General features: G+C 43.4%; 1 protein-coding gene and 1 long non-coding RNA gene across 5 annotated transcripts in view; one reads left to right on the forward strand and one right to left on the reverse strand.

The window, feature by feature from the left end:
• LOC104001710 (uncharacterized) overlaps positions 1 to 17858 on the reverse strand; it is a 281675-nt gene that overhangs the window by 235166 nt on the left and 28651 nt on the right. The window lies entirely within an intron of this gene.
• TMEM233 (transmembrane protein 233) overlaps positions 1 to 17858 on the forward strand; it is a 49425-nt gene that overhangs the window by 27587 nt on the left and 3980 nt on the right. For 2 of the 4 annotated variants that reach the window (XM_508899.8, XM_016924364.4), the window contains exon 2: positions 8490 to 8626. The exons of 1 other annotated variant lie outside the window; for it this stretch is intronic. In XM_508899.8, coding sequence (XP_508899.3) covers positions 8490 to 8626 — 137 coding nt within the window. Of the gene's footprint in view, positions 1 to 8489; positions 8627 to 12975; positions 13063 to 17858 lie in introns of those variants that run through there. One more of the 4 variants, XM_054663662.2, reaches the window with a different exon arrangement.

Raw genomic sequence — 17858 nt, forward strand, 5'->3', positions numbered from 1 at the left:
CATGTGTCACCACGCCAGCTAATTTTTTGTAGATACAGGGTCTCCCTATCTTGCCCACGTTGGTCTTGAACTCCTGGACTCAAGTGATCCCCTGCCTTGGCCTCCCAAAGTGTTGGGATTACAGGCATGAATCACTGCACCTGGCATCCAGCTAATTTTTAAAATTTTTTGTAGAGACAAGGGTCTTGCTATGTTGCCCAGGCTGGTCTTGAACTCCTGGACTCAAGCGATCCTCCTGCCTCAGCCTCCCAAAGTGCTGGGATTACAGGTATGAGCCACTGCACCTGGCCTATTCATATGCTTAGAACAAAGAGAGAAAAAAAAACACAAACTTCTGTGTGTCTGTGCCTGTGTGTGTGTACAATTACTGTACCAAACTAGCCACGTGACTATGGACAAATTGCTTTGACTTCTTTGTGCCTCAGTTTTCCCATCTGTAAAATGGAAACCACAAAGCACCTAGCTCATAGTGTTGTGAGGACCAATACAATAATCCTTGAAAAACATTTAACACAGTGTCTGTCATATACTAAATGCCTCATAAATACTATCTGTTATCATTGTTATTTTGTCAAAGAAAGACTTAAGGCCAAAACATTTAGAGAAGAAAAGATTTTACTTCAAAAGAAATACAAGAGAATCCACCTTCAAAAAGACCAGCTAGCCAAAGCAAAACACAAGTATTTAAAAGAAAACAGATGCAAAGTTGCCAAGGTCACTGAGTTGTTTTATATTAATCTGTTCCTGGAAAACAAACAGTATCTTTCTGAGTATATTACAATATCCACAAAGGAAGTAACCCGTGTTTAGACATCATAGTTGCAAAAGGTAGTGATGAAGTTGTCTTTGCCAAAATTTATGGGAAGTACTCAAGGTTTTAATATTTGAGGGATCAGGACTAGACAGACTGACTCTGTTATTCTTGGTTTACCTCAGGGTGAAAATTGCTGTTTCTCTCTCCTGACTATGATACATGATGTGCTTAGTCATAATGGAAGCAGGAGAAAGTGTCAGTTTTCTTTTCATATTATTCATGCGGGGAAAAAATCTAGAATCAGATGCACCAAACTGCTAATAAGGGTTATCTCTGGGAAGTAAGATTAGGGAAAGAGATTTACTATTGACTGTATGTGCTTCTGTAGCATCCAAATGTTTTACATGTTCACAAATTGCATTAGTAATTTTTAAAAGAACAAATAAGATCATATAAATTTTGAGTATCTAAAGCTGCCCTGTTTCTTCCTAGTTCTTCCACACCAGATGGAATAGTTTACATTCTAAGCTCTTCAGAAAAAGATTTATAAACCATGCATTTTCTCTAAAATCCATTTCCACTGCTTCAGTCTGTCACATCTGCCAGGAGAACCTCAGTATAAAATTCCAATTAAAAGAGGAAAAGAATTACAGTGACATGTTGGGGAGGCAGGGAAAGAATTCTTTCTGCTTCACTGTTAGTTCTCTACCCTTAAGCCCGAGACCCCCCCAGCCATGGAAATCCTTCACAATGAAATCTCTGAGCTGGAATCTCTCACTCTCATCCCTCCCCTCATCTTCTTACTTTTACCCAGCAGACCTACACGTGGGCAGCCCTTTTCCCAAGTACCAGGGGAGAAAATGGATTCAGGAAAGGATTTGTGGGGAGAGGAGAGTCCACACTTAATACTGAAAGAGGCTTTTCATCTGTTTCTCAAGCCAACAGCAGCCCCATTCCCAGATTCACTCAAGGTCTCCCTTACATGTCCCTGGAAAGAAGGAGGGTCACATACAAGACGCCAGAGTGGCAGCAGGTGATGAAGGTGGGGCAGGATTCACCTGTGGCTTGCACCCAAATCCCCTTCAGCCAGGTCACCAAGCACAGCCTCTCTGCCTTGTATCAAACAACTCAAATGGCCAGGGACCCTCATTTCACCTGTGCTCATGGGCAATGCACAGGTGATAGATGTACCCTTCTACGTGACAGACTGGCTGTTCTTCCCACTTTTTTGGTCACTGCTACTGAGAACATGAAACTGTTTTTTCATCCAAACAGCCAGGAGTTGCCATTTAGAAAAGAGAGGGGACTTCATTATTTTTCCTATGGTTACAGCAACATGAATGCATCATCATAGCTATCATCTCAGAACTGTGTTTTCCAAGGCAGCACAATAGGTCAGTTTGGGAAGGTCTGAATTTATATAATTCTAAACTGGATTATGAGCTCAGAATTTAGGGTTCTAATATTCTGTGCAGTGATTTTGATTGTAAAGCCTCTAAAACAGCTTCTCAGCAGTTTGGGAGGCTGAGGCAGGTGGATTGCTTGAGGTCAGGAGTTTGACACCAGCCTGGACAACATGACAAAACCCCATCTCTACCAAAAATACAAAAAAAAAAAAAATTAGCTGGTTGTGGTGGTATGCACCTGTAGTCCCAGCTACTCAGGAGGCTGAGGTGGAAGGATTACTCTCCCCAAAGATCCAGCAAGGGTAGAGAAGATTCTGGTACACCCCAAAGATTGCAGATTTAGAATAAGAGCAAGGCAGGAAGTGGCAATTCACAGCAAAAGCTAACATTTATTGAGCACACACTATGTGCGGAGCCAATACCAACCACTTGACACACATTAATTGAATGTGAAGTGGGCGCTATTACTATTGCCCCCGATTTACAGATGAGGGCACTAAGGCTTAGGAAAGCTGAAAACTTGCCTTAGCTCTTGCAGATGATAAGACATGGAATTTGAACTCAGATCTCTGAATTTCAAGCCCATGGTCTATTACATACTTCCTTGGAATAAATTTAAAGACAGTGGGCATCTTGACCTTGAAGGACATTAAGGATAGTTACATAGACCAGAGGTTTTCAATCCTGTGAAGCATAAAAATTATAATAATAGGCTGGGTAAGGTGGCTCATGCCTGTAATCCCAGCACTTTGGGAGGCTCTGGCAGGTGGATTGCTTGAGGTCAGGAGTTTGAAACCAGCCTGGGCAACATGGCAAAACCCCATCTCTACCAAAAATCAAAAAAACAAAAATTAGCTGGGTGTGGTGGTATGCACCTGTAGTCCCAGCTACTCAGGAGGCTGAAGTGGAAGGATTACTTGAGCCCAGGAGGTCGAGGCTGCAGTGAGCCAAGACTGTGCCACTCCACTCCAACCTGGGTGACAGAATGAGACCTCATCTCAAAAAAAAAAAAATTTTAATGATAATAATAATGCAAGAGCAACTCAACCATCTATCAACAGCTGAAGGGATAAACAAAATGCAATGTATCCTTACAATGGAATATTATATATATCCCTACAATGGAGTATTGTTCATCCTTAAAAGGGGGAAAAATTCTGACATATACTATAACATGGATGAACTTTGAAGCATTATTATATCTAAGTAAAAGAATCCAGTCCCCCCAAAAAACAAATACTGCATAATTTCACTTGCATGAGGTACCCAGAATAGTCAAATTTATAGAGTCAGAAGGAATTGTGGTTGTCAGGGGCTGGGGAGAGGATGAGTGGGAGTGAGTATTTTACAGGTATGGAGTTTCCATTGGGGAAGATGAAAATTCCAGAGATAGATGGTGGGTCATGGTTGCACAGCAATGCGAATGTACATAATGCCACTAAACCGTATACTTAAAAATGATTAAAAGATTAAATTGTAGGCATATTTTACCACAACAAAAAAATCACACACAAAAAACATGTGCCACCTGGTCCCCATATCAGTTAAATCAGAATCTCTCCATGATAGAGCCTGGTTCTCTGTATTTTTTTTTACTACCCAGGTGGTTCTAATGAACACCCAAGCTGGAGAACTCCAGAATTCATGACTTAGAATTCGGGAACTCACCTTGCTGGAAGTCCCTAACATTGTTTTTAGTTCTCGCTCTCTCATTCACACAAGAGGCCTAAAAGCAATTCCTCTTCATTGTTGAGTCTTCCCACCTGTTGCTGACTAAGGTGGCCCAGATCCAAGAATTAATGGAAGGTTCCGGAAGCAGAAAGCTCTGTGGTATACTGGGTATTTCTTTGGCTTGTAATTGTCTGCATATGTCTAATCCCCCTTAATAGTCCAGGAAGAGGAGCAATTATTACTGAAGTGCTGTGATTTCAGAATCAAAGAAGAGGTTCTCAGTGAAATCTGTAATTCACAGCACTGATGGAGTCCTTCTGTACATAACTTCTTCTTTTTTTTTTTTTTCCTTTGATACAAGGTCTCACTCTGTCATCCAGGCTGGAGTGCAGTGGCACGATCATAGCTCACCGCAGCCTCAAACTCGTGGGCTCAGGTGATCCTGCCACCTCAGCCTCCCGAGAAACTTAGACTACAGGTGTGCGCATACATAACTTTTAAATAAATATTTCCAGTCTTCTTTGGGCTACAGCACAACTGTTGGGTGACTCTTAGCCATGGGATGATAAAGAGAGCTTATTTTTCAAAACTGTGTGTTCTTTTTATTTTGAAAAATTGCAGGCCTCAAATATAAGTGAGCAAATAACACAATGACCTATATAATCACCAAAATGCATCAATAGTTAACATTTTTTGCCATTTTTATTCTTATTTTGCTGAAAATTTAGGTACAGGTTGCAATAATATCAGTTCTAGATAATGCAGCCTGTATCTTCTGTAGAAAAAAAAATTCTCTTGTGTAACTAAAATACAAATATCACACTCAAGAAATTTAACATTATTATTATCTAACATTTACTCTACACTCGAATTTCCCCAATTATCCCGAAGATATCTGTAATTGCTACTTATTTATTAATCCTAGACACGATCAAGGATCATACATTGCATATAATTGTTAGGTTCATCTAGTTTTCTTTAATCTAGGAGAGTCTCCTGATGTGTTTGGGTGGGTGGGTGTGCATGTCTTTCACGACATTGACTTTTTAAAAATAATTTCAAGCCATTTGTCTTGCAGAAAGTTGCTCAAATAGAATTTACCCTATTATTCCCTCTTAATTAAAAAAAGCTAGGTATATTGAGAAAACTACATAGGGCCAGGTGCAGTGGCTCATGCCTGTAATCCCAACACTCTGAGAGGCCGAGGCAAGTGGATTGCTTGAGGCTGGAAGTTCGAGACCAGCCTGGCCAACATGGTGAAACTCTCTCTGCTAAAAATACAAAAATTTGCCACGCGTGATGGCAGGCACCTTTAGTCTCAGCTACTCAGGAGGCTGAGGCGGGAGAATGGCTTGAACCCAGGAGGCAGAGGTTGCAGTGAGCTGAGATCACGTCACTGCACACCAGCCTGGGCAACAAAGCAAGACTCCGTCTCCGGAAAAAAAAAAAAAAGAAGAAAAAGGAGGAGGAGGAGGAGGAGGAGAAGGGAGAAGAGAAGAGAAGAGAAAAAAGAAAAGAAAACTACACAGGTAAAATGTCCTTGCTAGGGTATTTTATCAGAAGGCACATGATGTCATTTGGTCAAGATTCTCTTATTATTAAAGGGAGAAGAACAATATCTGGCCTTCATTTCAGCAGCAAGCAGTCTCTGAATACCTCTTCTTTGCCTGGCAGTGTACTATGTCCTGCAGACCTCAAAGATGCCCTCAAAAACTTCACATTCTGTGGGGAAACAGAAATATTCATGCACTCATTCAGTCAATAACATACTTCTTGAGCTCCAACAATGTGCCAGACACCACTCTAAGTACTAGAAACAAGGATGATATTTAAATATTTAACAAGTTTGGCATGAGCACAGAATCAGAGAAGATGCTCTGCTGAGCCCAATAACCCTTAAGTTGCTGGATCATGGGGAAACCGGGGAAAAGGCAGAGGAGCAAGTGGGATGGCTGGGATATTGGGGAAGGCGGACAAGCTTCAGAGTAGCTGCTATTTATCAGTGAGTACAGAGTATTTCAACATTTTAACAGCTGGGAATGACAGCCGTGGCTTGGGCATGGAGATGAAAAATTCAGCCAAGGTCCCTGACCTCATGGATTGACCTTCTAGTGCAGGAGTGGGCGAACTTCTTTGGTAAATGACCAAATAGTAAATATTTTTGGCCTTGCAGGCCCTACATTCTCTGGACAGAGAGGCAAAGTCCCAACTACTCAACTCTGTCTTTGTAGCACAAAAGTAGTGTGTCAGTCCATTTTGCACTGCTATAAAGAAATACCTAACACTGAATGATTTATAAAGAAAGGAGGTTTGTTTGGTGCATGGTTCTGCAGGCTAAACAAACATGGCGCCAGTATCTTCTTCCGGTGAGGACTCAGGAAGCCTTTACTCATCGTGGAAAGCAAGGGGAAAACAATTGTGTCATGTGGCAAGACAGAGAGAGAGAGCAAGAGAACGATGCCAGGCTCTTTTAAACAACCAGCTCACACATGAACTAACAGAGTGAGAACTCATTACTGCAGGGAGGGCACCAAGCCATTAATGAGGGTCTGCCCCCTGACCACAACATCTCCCACCAGGCCCCACCTCCAACATTGGGGATCACGTTTCCACATGAGATTGGGAGGGAACAAAAATCCAAACTGAGGTAGGAGGCGGGACTTGACTCCAGACCAGATTGAAGACCGGCTGAAACAGGGAAAAGGCACTCAAAGCTCCTCTCCATAAGACATGCTTACCAGTGCCATGACAGTTTACCATTGCTATGGCAACACCCAGAAGCTACCACCCCTTTCCAGGGCAATGACCCAGAAGTTGTCACCCCTTTTCAGGGCCACGACCCAGAAGTTACTACCCCTTATCTAAAAATTTCTTAACAACCTGCCCCTTAATTTACATATAGTTAAAAGTGAGTATAAATCTGACTGCAGCACTGCCCTGAGCTGCTGCTCTCAACACGCTACCTATGGGGTAGCCTTGCTCTGCAGGAGCAGTCATGGAGCTGTAACTCAACCAGGGCTCTAATGCTGCTGCCTCAATCAAGCTGCTTTTATATTTTATTTATTTATTTATTTATTTATTTATTTATTTATTTATTTTGAGACGGGGTTTCACTCTTGTTGCCCAGGCTGGAGTGCAATGGCAAAAATCTCGGCTCACTGCAACCTCTGCCTCCCAGGTTCAAGCAATTCTCCTGCCTCAGCTTCCCGAGTAGCTGGGATTACAGGTGCCTGCCATCACACCCGGCTAATTTTTTGTATTTTCAGTAGAGACAGAGTTTTACCATGTTGGCCAGGATGGTCTTGAAGTCCTGACCTCAGGTGATCCACCTGCCTCGACCTCCCAAAGTGCTGGGATTACAGGCGTGAGCCAGCACACCCGGCCTAAAGCTGCTTTCTTCTACCACCAGCTCACTCTTTTTTTTTTTTTTTTTTTTTTTTTGAGACCGAGTCTTGCTCAGTCGCCCAGGCTGGAGTGCAGTGGCACGATCTCGGCTCACTGCAAGCTCCGCCTCCCAGATTCACGCCATTCTCTTGCCTCAGCCTCCCAAGTAGCTGGGACTATAGGCGCCCGCCACCACGCCCGGCTAATTTTTTTGTATTTTTAGTAGAGACGGGGTTTCACTGTGTTAGCCAGGATGGTCTTGATATCCTGACCTCGTGATCTGCCCATCTCATCTTCCCAAAGTGCTGGGATTACAGGCGTGAGCCACGACGCCCGGCCCACCAGCTCACTCTTAAATTCTTTCCTGAGAGAGGTCAAAAAACTTCCCAGGCTAGGCCCCAGTTCTGGGGCTCACCTGCCCTACAACAAAACTATATCAAATAGCCACAGACAGTAGTAAACAAATGAGTGTGACTATGTTCCAAATAAGCTTTATTTACAAAAACAGGCAGCAGGCTGGATTTGGCCCATGGGCCATGATTTGCAAATCCCGTTCTAGTGAACAAGACAGACATACTCATTTGTGTTTTTATGCTACAAATACTTATCCAGCATCTTCTACATGGCAAGTATTGCACTGGACACTGGTATGCCGAACAAGACAGAAGGCCGGGCGTGGTGGCTCATGCCTGTAATCCCAGCACTCTGGGAGACCAAGATGGATGGATTACTTGAGGTCAGGAGTTTGAGACCAGCCTGGCCAATGTGGTAAAACCCTGTCTCTACTAAAAATACAAAAATTAGCCAGGCGTGGTGGCAGGCACCTGTAATCCCAGCTACTTGGGAGGCTGAGGCAGGAGAATTGCTTGAACCCGGGAGGCGGAGGTTGCCATGAGCCAAGGTTGTGCCACTGCACTTCAGCCTGGGTGACAGAGTGAGACTCTGTCTCAAAAAAAAAAGAAAAGATAAAAGACAGACGATGACCCCTGCCCACGTTGCACTTACATGCTGGTGGGAGAGACAAAATCTTGTTATGTAAATGCTAAGACAAAAGTCATCAGGAAATACAGAGGGGGCAGTTAACTCATCCTTAGAGTTTAGGGAAGGATTCCTGGAGGAGGGGATGACTGTGTTGTTTGCTTAGCAGGCTGTCAGTGAGATGAGCAAAGTCACCAGAGAGCTCTTGGAGCCTTTTCATCAGGACAGCCTGAGGACCTCCATCCCTTTCCCTGTGGGTTATCTGTCATCACCAGCTCTTCCCTTGTGTCCCCCAGTCTCTGAACAGCTACAACGATGGAGACTACGAAGGAGCCAGGCGGCTTGGGCGGAATGCTAAGTGGGTAGCCATCGCCTCCATCATCATTGGCCTTCTCATCATCGGCATTTCTTGTGCAGTTCACTTCACAAGGAAGTAAGTAGGCTTTTTGAATCCCTCCCCATGTCAAACGCCCTTTCTCGAATGCCCGTTGGAATCTGTTAGGGTAGATTAGGTTATGCTCCAGTAACAACCCCAAGCCAAAGGGTTTTCATGTTTTCTTCTCAGAATAAATTTGTCCCAGTCCAGAGGGACATATCAACAGTGTGGATCTTCTAGTGCAGGAGTGGGTGAACTTCTTTGGTAAATGACCAAATAGTTAATATTTCTGGCCTTACAGGCCCTACATCCTCTGGACAGAGGGACATAGTCCCAACTACTCAACTCAGTCTTTGTAGCACAAAAGTAGTGTGTTAGTCCATTCTGCATTGCTATAAAGAAATGCCTCAGACTGAGTGATTTATAAAAAAAGAAGGTTTGGATGCTTCTTTGGATCAGGTCAACAATATGGATCCATTACATGGATCATATAGGTCAGTGGAAGGTCTCTCCTCCACACAGTCATGCAGGGTCCCACGCTATACAAAGCTGCACCATCTTGTAGCTGCTCTATCTAGAACAGAAGTCAACAAACTTTGTCTGTAAAGGGCCAGATAGTAAATCTTTTAAGCCTTGCAGGCCATATGGTCCCGATCATGGTCTCTGGCACAGCTACTTAGCTCTGCCATTTTAGCACAAAAGCAGCCATAGACAATATAGAAATGAACAGGCGTGGCTGTGTTCCAATAAAACTTTATTTACAACAACAGGCATCTGTCTGTGGGCTGTAGTTTGCCAACTTCAGATCTAGAACATGAGGTGTCCTCAGGCAAAGGCGGGGGAGAGGAAGACTGGAGAATCCCACATGGGCTTTTTACTGCCTAGCGACAAATGTCGCTTAGGCTCACATTGACTGAAATCAGTCACGTAATCCCACCTAACTGTAAGAGGGTAGGAAATGTGGGAGAGTAAATGGGATATTTAGGATTGCTATTTGCTCTGCCCTAGCACATCATCTGCTAAATAAACTCCTACTTGCATCAAACTAGCATAACTGTTTTAGTTTAAGGGCAGAAGGGTCACCACATATTTTTGGTATTGACAAGGAGCTCTCATCTCATGAAGAGATGGATGCTGCTGATGTGTTGTCCCTCTGGACTGGGACAAATTTATTCTGATTTCTCTAACCAGCTCAGATGGGCTCCATCTGCTAGACTCAATAACACTTTCCATCAGAGGTTTGACAGACGGCAAGGTCATGTGATAGGCAACCCAGACCCAGAAATGACAAGTCCAGATCCATCTCTGTCTTGCTGTGTAATTTCTGGTAAGACAGATAAGAATGCTGAGAAATTCTTTCACTTTTCTGCCAGAGCGGCATGGCTACTCCTATACCCTTGACCAAAGTCCTACACCCGTCGAGCTGAGAAGGTCAACCTCTTTCTCTTGGTTGACAAAGGAGGCTCACCCAGATGGGTGAGGGAGGAAGGAGACCTCTTTTGACATTCCAGATCAGCCAACCCAACCTTGGCAACCAAGACAGTAGCAGATGTCATGGTAGATCCACTTCCTATCAAAGAAGGCAGGCCCAGGAACAACCAGTGGCAGCTGGGTAGAGGGGAAGATGTCAAAACAGAAGTGTCGCAAAAGAAAATTAAATGGCTTTGGCCAAATAAAAGAGAAAAGGACACTCAAACATGAAAGGAAACTCAAGGTTTCTTGCCTGCAGGATGGCAAATTTGATGTTGGCCTATGAAGAGGAAGATGGTTAGAGAATACACGTGAATGAACCTGACTATATTCTTAAGAGAAGGTGTAAGGTGCTTCTGAACTTGTGAGCAGGGGAGCCACAGAGTGTGGGTTTAATGGTGCAGTTTTGGCACCAGACTGCCTGGACCCAGGTCCCAGTCACCACTTATTCACTGTGAGACCTTCAGCCAATTGTTTAACATTCCTGAACCTCAGTTGCCTCACCTGTAAAATGAGAATAATAGTAGTACCCATTTCATAAAGCTATTGTAAAGGTTAACTGGATGACCCACAGAATGTGTAGGTTGGTGTCTCTGTTCTTTAGTGGCTGCACAAAAATGTAAACCATTTATTAATCCCATTATTACTAATATTATCAATGTTACTGAGAAAGGACCTCAGAATTCAAGATGCCATTAAATAGAATTCAGGGCTTTATATTTATGAGCCAAACAAAGGACAGTGTTCTAAGGGAATGAGACCAAGCCTTGGCTTGACTCCTGGGAACTTGGGAAAATGCATACTGCCTAGATTAGTGTTTGAGCTAAGTGGGTTATAATAATAGCAGCTGACATTAACATAGACCTTGACATATGCCAGGTACTGTTCTAAGCTCTTAACATTAATTAATCCTCATTGAGTCTTCACAGCAACCCAAAGAGGTAGATAGGTATTATTATCCCTATTTTGTAGATGAGGAAACCGAGACTCAGAGAGGTAAAGTGACTTGCCCAAAGCCTCACAGCTAGTTAGTGGAAAAGGTAGGATTTAAAACCAGGATAGTGTCGCTCTTCAGGCTGTGTTCTTAGCCAAACTCTGCACTGCCACTAAGTCAATATGTTCCTGCTAGTACACCCAGTAACAAAGGCCAGTAAGTGGTACTTGCTTTGTGGCTAACTCCAGGATTGATTTACGGGGGAATGGTATGGTGAGGTTTCATCCTACAGAAATGTGTGATGAGTCAGGGCTAAGGTTCACAAAATCAAAGGAGTACAGGGGTCAGGGGAAGGACATACATGAGGTAGCCTGGTTATAGGACAATAGGAAGTGGTGGGGACCATGGTAATTTCAAAAGCACAGTTTAAAGGAAGCAGCCACCACTCTGCTCCAATTGTAACCACTTAGTATGCAGGCCTCATGGGGCTCATTTTTCAAGAGATGTTGGAAATCTGGGATTTTATGTAAAATCTCCAGATTTTTAGATGTTGACAACCAATTCACATTACTAAAACACATGGTGAGCAATTCACATTACTAAAACACAAAAACAATATTTGCAGCCTAGACACTATCTACTTTGCAGTCTCTAGTGGACAGTTTGCTTTCAAAGATCAGTTTGCTCATGGCAACTCCATCCAAGAAGTGTTGGAAGGGATCTAGAAGCATTCATATGTTAGACTTTCTCCAGCCTTAATATAAGTGTTTTTATCTGGGGATGAAGTGTTGATGTCTCTGCTTGTGATTGAAGCTTTGTTAGGAATAAAAGGTATGAGAAGGAGTTGCCTTTTTGATCCTTCTTCCTAAAAGGCACTGTTCACAAAGGTTAGAGCCTATGATTTAATACCAGCTTTATCAGGATTCAGATCCTACTTCTACCACACAGGCTATCTGGGCAAATTATTAAACTCTCTGTGCCTCAATTTCCCTAACTATAAAATGAGAATTGAATTATTTCCCCATCTGTAAGGTCAAATTCCTTCTAGATGCCTTTCCCTCTGTTATTAAAGAAAACAGGCCAGGCACAGTGGCTGATGCCTATAATCCTAGCACTTTGGGAGGCAAAGATGGGAGGATCTCTTGAGGCCAGGAGTTCCTTGACCAGCCTGGGCAACATAGCTAGACCCCATCTCTAAAAAAAAAATTTTTTTTTAATTAGTTGGGCATGGTGGCACACACCTGTATTCCCAGCTATTTGGAAGGCTGAGATGGGAGGATCACTTGAGTCCAGGAATTCAAGGCTGCAGTGAGCTATGGTCACGCCATCGCACTCTAACTACATGACAGAGTGAGAACCTGTCTCAAAAAATAAATAAATAAATTTTAAAAGAGACCCAAATTTAAAGGCTTTGTCATATGCATGTAGGGGCAAGAGAGACAGAGACAGAGAGAAAGAAGGAAAGAGGCAGAAAAGAACTAGCTGTTAGAGAATGAAATCAATTCTCTCTTCCAGGTAACATGGCCAATTTCTCAGTAATCCTTTGAAATTAAATCTCCCAGCCCTCATTTACAGGAGTAACTAAATGGCAATATGAAACTTTTAAGGCAAAAGTACCCAAGCTTTAGACTCCATAAGAGTTACCTGGAGAGGTTTTAAAAAAGTTAGCATCCGAGCCTCACCTCCAAAGATTCCAACCTGCTAAATCAGAAGTGGGGTTCAAGAACATCTGCATCTTTCAGCTGCCCCTGCTCCCAACCTGAGGATTCAGATGCAGGTGGCGGGCAGAACGGTCTTTGCCAAACCTTGGCAAATATCCTGCCACCAAACTCCACAAGGAAGAACGTGCGAATGGTGGCCATTCACGGACTGGTCAGTTTTCATTTACAGCAAACTCATCATCCTAATCTGCTGTCTAACCCAATGCGAGGGAGGGGAATGAAGTTGCCACCTAGCAGGTCTACCCACAGGGAGCCTCCTTTGTAACAATCTATTTCCACAGAGGGGCTGGAAAATCTGACATTAGAGGAGTCGAAGCCTGAAGATGAGCCCAAAACCCATGAATCTGTGAGTTTTCTGAATGTATTCATTCCAAAATGCTGTCTCGGAGCTGGGTGTGGTGGCTCACACCTGTAATCCAATACCTTGGGCTGAGGTGGGAGGATCTCTTGAGGCCAGGAGTTTAGGACCAGCCTGGGCAACATAGCAAGACCCTGTTGCTCCAAAAAATATTTATTTTAAATTAGCTGGGTTTGGTGGTTCATACCTGTCATCCTAGCTATTTGGGAGGTGGAAGCAGGAGGATCTTTTGAGCCCAGGAGATTGAGGCTGCAGTGAGCTGTGATCACACCACTGCACTGCAGCCTAAGCAACAGAGTGAGACCCTGTCTCAAACAAAAACAAAAACAAAAACAAAACCTGTCTGAAGTAAATTACTGCCTTTTAAAAATTGTAAATTCCCTGTCTTTAAAAAAATCATTCTTTATCCTTATCAAGAAAGCTGTAACCAATGTGTTAGAGAACAGATTGAAATCTCAAATGGTTGAAATCCCAGGTAGTTTACTTCCTTGGCGTAGTCTCAGATCATGATAGTCTTTACCCAAACTCATAAAAAGCTCTCATTCGTCCTATTTTACAGGATATCTATGTAAGCCACATGGTGGCTGGGGCAATGAAACATGGGGTTTCATGACATCAAATTCCTAAGGGCTGGGAATTATTCAACTGAAATATTAAACCATTTTGGATAGAATCCTGCATTTACAGCAGGGAATTGTTCTTGTCCAGACAGGATCATGAACTTGCAGTCTTTCAAAGTCAGAAAACTCTCCGCCCTCAAGCTGCTAGGGAAAGTGAAGAAATAAATCACACAGGTGAAAGGTTTAAATATAGTAGCTGTCCATTTATCAATCCTAGTAATTCAAACCCCTAGTCAAAACCAACCTATTTGCAGGCTTTTGCTTCCTGCTAATACCTTGAGGACTCAAGCAAGGTTAGGTTATTCTAGTGATGTTTCTCAAAGCACAAATCTCAGAGCCACCTACGACAGATTCATCTGGGATGTTTATAAAAATGCAAGTTCCTGGACCCCATTTCCTGAGTAGCCTGGAAATATGACAAGCCACCTTCCCCAAAAAATAATTCTAAATATTCTAAAGTTGCAGAACTACTATCCTAGGGCTTGCATTTAATGAAGAACATTCTTGCCTGTGTGGACATGTGCCAACAAACAAGACTTTTTTGCATCCCTAAGATAAAAGATAAACAGTTTTTCTTCTCTTATACACTCAACACAACACACAGCTGTGAGCAGGTATGTTTTGTTTCCCCCACACACCAAGCAATTGTCCAGTGACTACCAACTAGGTATTCTGTAATTTAGCCCAATTATGACACCATCTACTGGGAGTTAGAGTCAGATCCCACAGGTTAATGATTTGGTCCCCCAAGACTACCTCCCATTTCAGATGCTAATTGCAAGCCCCAGGTTGTGACCTGCGCTTCTGACTGGCTGGCTCTTAGTTGGAGATTTTCACCACCCTCTTCTCAGTTTCTATTAATGTGCTAAAGTGGCTCACAGAACTCAAGGCAACACTTACTTATGTTTACCCATTTATTGTAAAGGATATTACAAAGGATACAGATGAACAGTCAGATGGAAGAGATGCATAGGGCAAGGTATATAGGAAGGGGCGTGGTGTTTCCATGTGTGCCACCTTCCAGGTCCCACCACACATTCAGCAATCTAAAAGCTCTCCCAACCCTGTCCTTTTGGGTTTGCATGGGGGCTTCATTACATAGGCATGATCAATTACATCATTGGCCATTGGTGCCCAACTCAAAATCAACCTTCAGGCCATTTCTCCTCCCTGGAGTCCAGGGGGTGGGACTGGAAGTTCCAACCTTCTAATTACATGGCTAGTTCCCCTGGCAACCCACTCCCAACCTGAGGCTATCCAGGAGCCCACCAAGAGTTGCCTCATTAGAACAAATGTAGTCCTATCACCCAGGAAATTCCAAGAAATTGGGGAGCTCTGTGTCAGAAACTGGAGTCAAAGACAAAACATCAAAACAAAAGATTCTCCTAGTACCCAGTCTACAAGGGTGTTAGGAGCTCTGTGTCAGGAACCAGATGCAGGGGTCAAATATTTCTTATTCTTATTATAGCACAATATCACACCTAAGGTACCTGGTAGAAGCTTCAGTTATTGCTGCTTCCCTGGAAAGTTTACACACCTCCCAAATTTTCTCTTCCTCCCTCCCTTTTGTTTTTGGTTTTTGAGACAGGGGTCTCATTATGTTGCCCCGGCTGGTCTTGAACTCCCAGCCTCAAGTGATCCTCCCACCTCAGCCTCCTGAGTTAGCTGGGATTACAGGGTTGAGCCACCACACCCAGCTCTTTTCATCTCTCATTGAGATTAGGCTCTTGGTCACTTATCTGATGCTCTGTGGAATTCAGCGGAACGTCCTTATCAGCAGAAAGAGTTGACCACGACAACATTTAGGTATGAGACAAATGTCCTCTGTGACAAATATGACATTCTCGGATGACCCTGCTAATACAGTGGAGCTTCATGTTACTCAGTAGTAAGGTTCTCATGTCAGGGCACAAGGTGAGCTTTGAGTATAATCAAACTTAATCTTGGAAGTATCCAAGGAGGGCGCCCTACTGGAGACTCACACATGGTATCTTGATCAGCCCAGCATAGCCAGTGAATGTTTCCAGTGTTGGAACAGGTGACTGTTCCTTGGGTTCAGAGCCCGCTGAAGTATGTGGCTGGGTTTAGGGTTCATGGCATCTGTTTCAACACTGGAACCACACTCTGGGCTCACATAGAAGGAATAGATGTGACATCCCCATCCATGCTCATGATCATTGAGCGGGGCGGCAGTCAGAAACTCCAGCTCTATTTAAACAGTTGCTTTTTTTGTTTTTGAGGAACATAAATAGTTGATCTGCCACATGTTAAATGCACATACAATGTAACTCCCCTGAAGGTACATCTCTGAGTGGTCTTGTTGAGGTGTAAACAGCCAGGTACACACCTGTGTGTTAAAAATGCTTGTTTGCCATTCTTAACAACAACAGCCTTTGTGCTCCAAGGTTTTCATTAAGGAAAAACTTACCTCTAAACAGGGGTTAGGGTCCCATGACTGTGTCTCATTAGCAGGCACAGAGTTAGAAGATCTTGACCCATTCTGTACTGGGAAAGCGTCTCTCTCATAAGCAAATGGAAATGAATCCTTTCCTGGTCTCAAAATATCCTTCAATTGCATCAGAATTGGAAGGAGACATACATATCAAGGTGGAACTTGACCTTTTTGCAAAAGCTTAAAAGCAAATCCGTCTTCTTTTCTATATTGTCGGCTGGGGAAAGGCTTTCTGGGAATTGTTTTGATCAGAGAATTTTTGTGATTCCATAATGAAAAATGGGAATCATTACCTATTTCTAGAAGGTTAGAAGAGTCTTTCTCTGTTGGTTCAGATAAGTTCAGGTAGAGACAAATCAGACCTAAGTTGCCAGCAACAGTGGAAGAATTTTTGCTTGGAAAAGGATATAAGCTAGCAGCACATTGATGAAGAAATCAGAATGAACATTAAAAAGATGTTCAACCTCACTGGTAATCAAGAAAGCACAAATTAAAGCAATAACAACAAAAATCCTACATATTTTTGTCTGGCAGATTGCAACAATTAAAAAGATGGATAATATCAAGGTTGACCAGGATGTGAAAAATTGGACACTATACTGGTGGTGAAAGAGAAAATTGGGACAGTCTTTTGGAAAGTCAGTTTGGATGTATCTAATATAAAATCCAGGCACCCACCAACCCAGCAATTCCACTGCTCAGTATCCACCTTAGAGACAAGTGCACAGAAATGCATGTAACACAGTAATGCTTCACCCTAGCTACGTGTTAGAATCACCTGGGGAGCTTTAAACATATGCCAATGCCACTGGGCACTGTGGTTCATGCCTGAAATCCCAGCACTTTGGGAGGCAGAAACAGGAGGATCACTAGAGCTCAGGAGCTGGAGGCCAGCCTGGGCAACATAGCAAGATCTCATCTCTACTAAAAATTTAAAAAAATATATCTGGGCTTGGTGGCATGCACCTGTAGTCCCAGCTACTTGGGAGGCTCAGGTGTGAGGCCAGCTTGAGCCCAAGAGGTCGAGGGTGCAGTCCGCTATAATTGTGCCACTGTACTCCAGCCTGGGTGACAGAGCAAGACCCTGTCTCAAAAAATTAAAACAAAAAAATTTTTAAAAACAATGCCCAGGTCCCACCCTGGACCAATTAAATTAGAATCTCCAGTAATAGGGCCAGGAATTGGTAGACTGTAGGGCTCTCCAGGTAACTCTAATGTGCAGCCAGGGTTGGGAACCACGGACGTGCAACGATGTTCATTGCAGCTTTGTTTGCAATAGGAGAAACCTTGAAACAACCTAAATGTCCATCAGTAGGCAGGTTAAATTAGGAGTGATGTATTCATATGATGGGACGCCACACTGCAGTTTAAACATGAAGACAGGACCAGGTGCCCTGGTTCATACCTGTAATCCCAGCACTTTGGGAGGCCGAGGTGGGAGGATCACTTGAGCCCAGGAGTTCAAGACCAGCCTGGGCGATATACTGAGATCCCGTCTCTATTTTTTTTTTAAGTATACAGGTGGAGACATCCTTCTTACTATGACTTTACAAGCCCTGCATGATCTGGCTGCCGCCTCCCCATCCTCATCTCCCATCCCACATCCTCATCTCCCCTCTCTCTCCCTTTCACTCCCTCCACTTCAGCCACATCAGAGTCCTCTCTGAGCAATGCAAGCATATTCCTGCCTCAGGGCCTCTGCACTTGCCGTTCCCTCTGCCTGGAACTCTCTTC

Source organism: Pan troglodytes, chromosome 10, assembly GCF_028858775.2.
Source record: "Pan troglodytes isolate AG18354 chromosome 10, NHGRI_mPanTro3-v2.0_pri, whole genome shotgun sequence".
Taxonomy (NCBI): Eukaryota; Metazoa; Chordata; class Mammalia; order Primates; family Hominidae; genus Pan; species Pan troglodytes.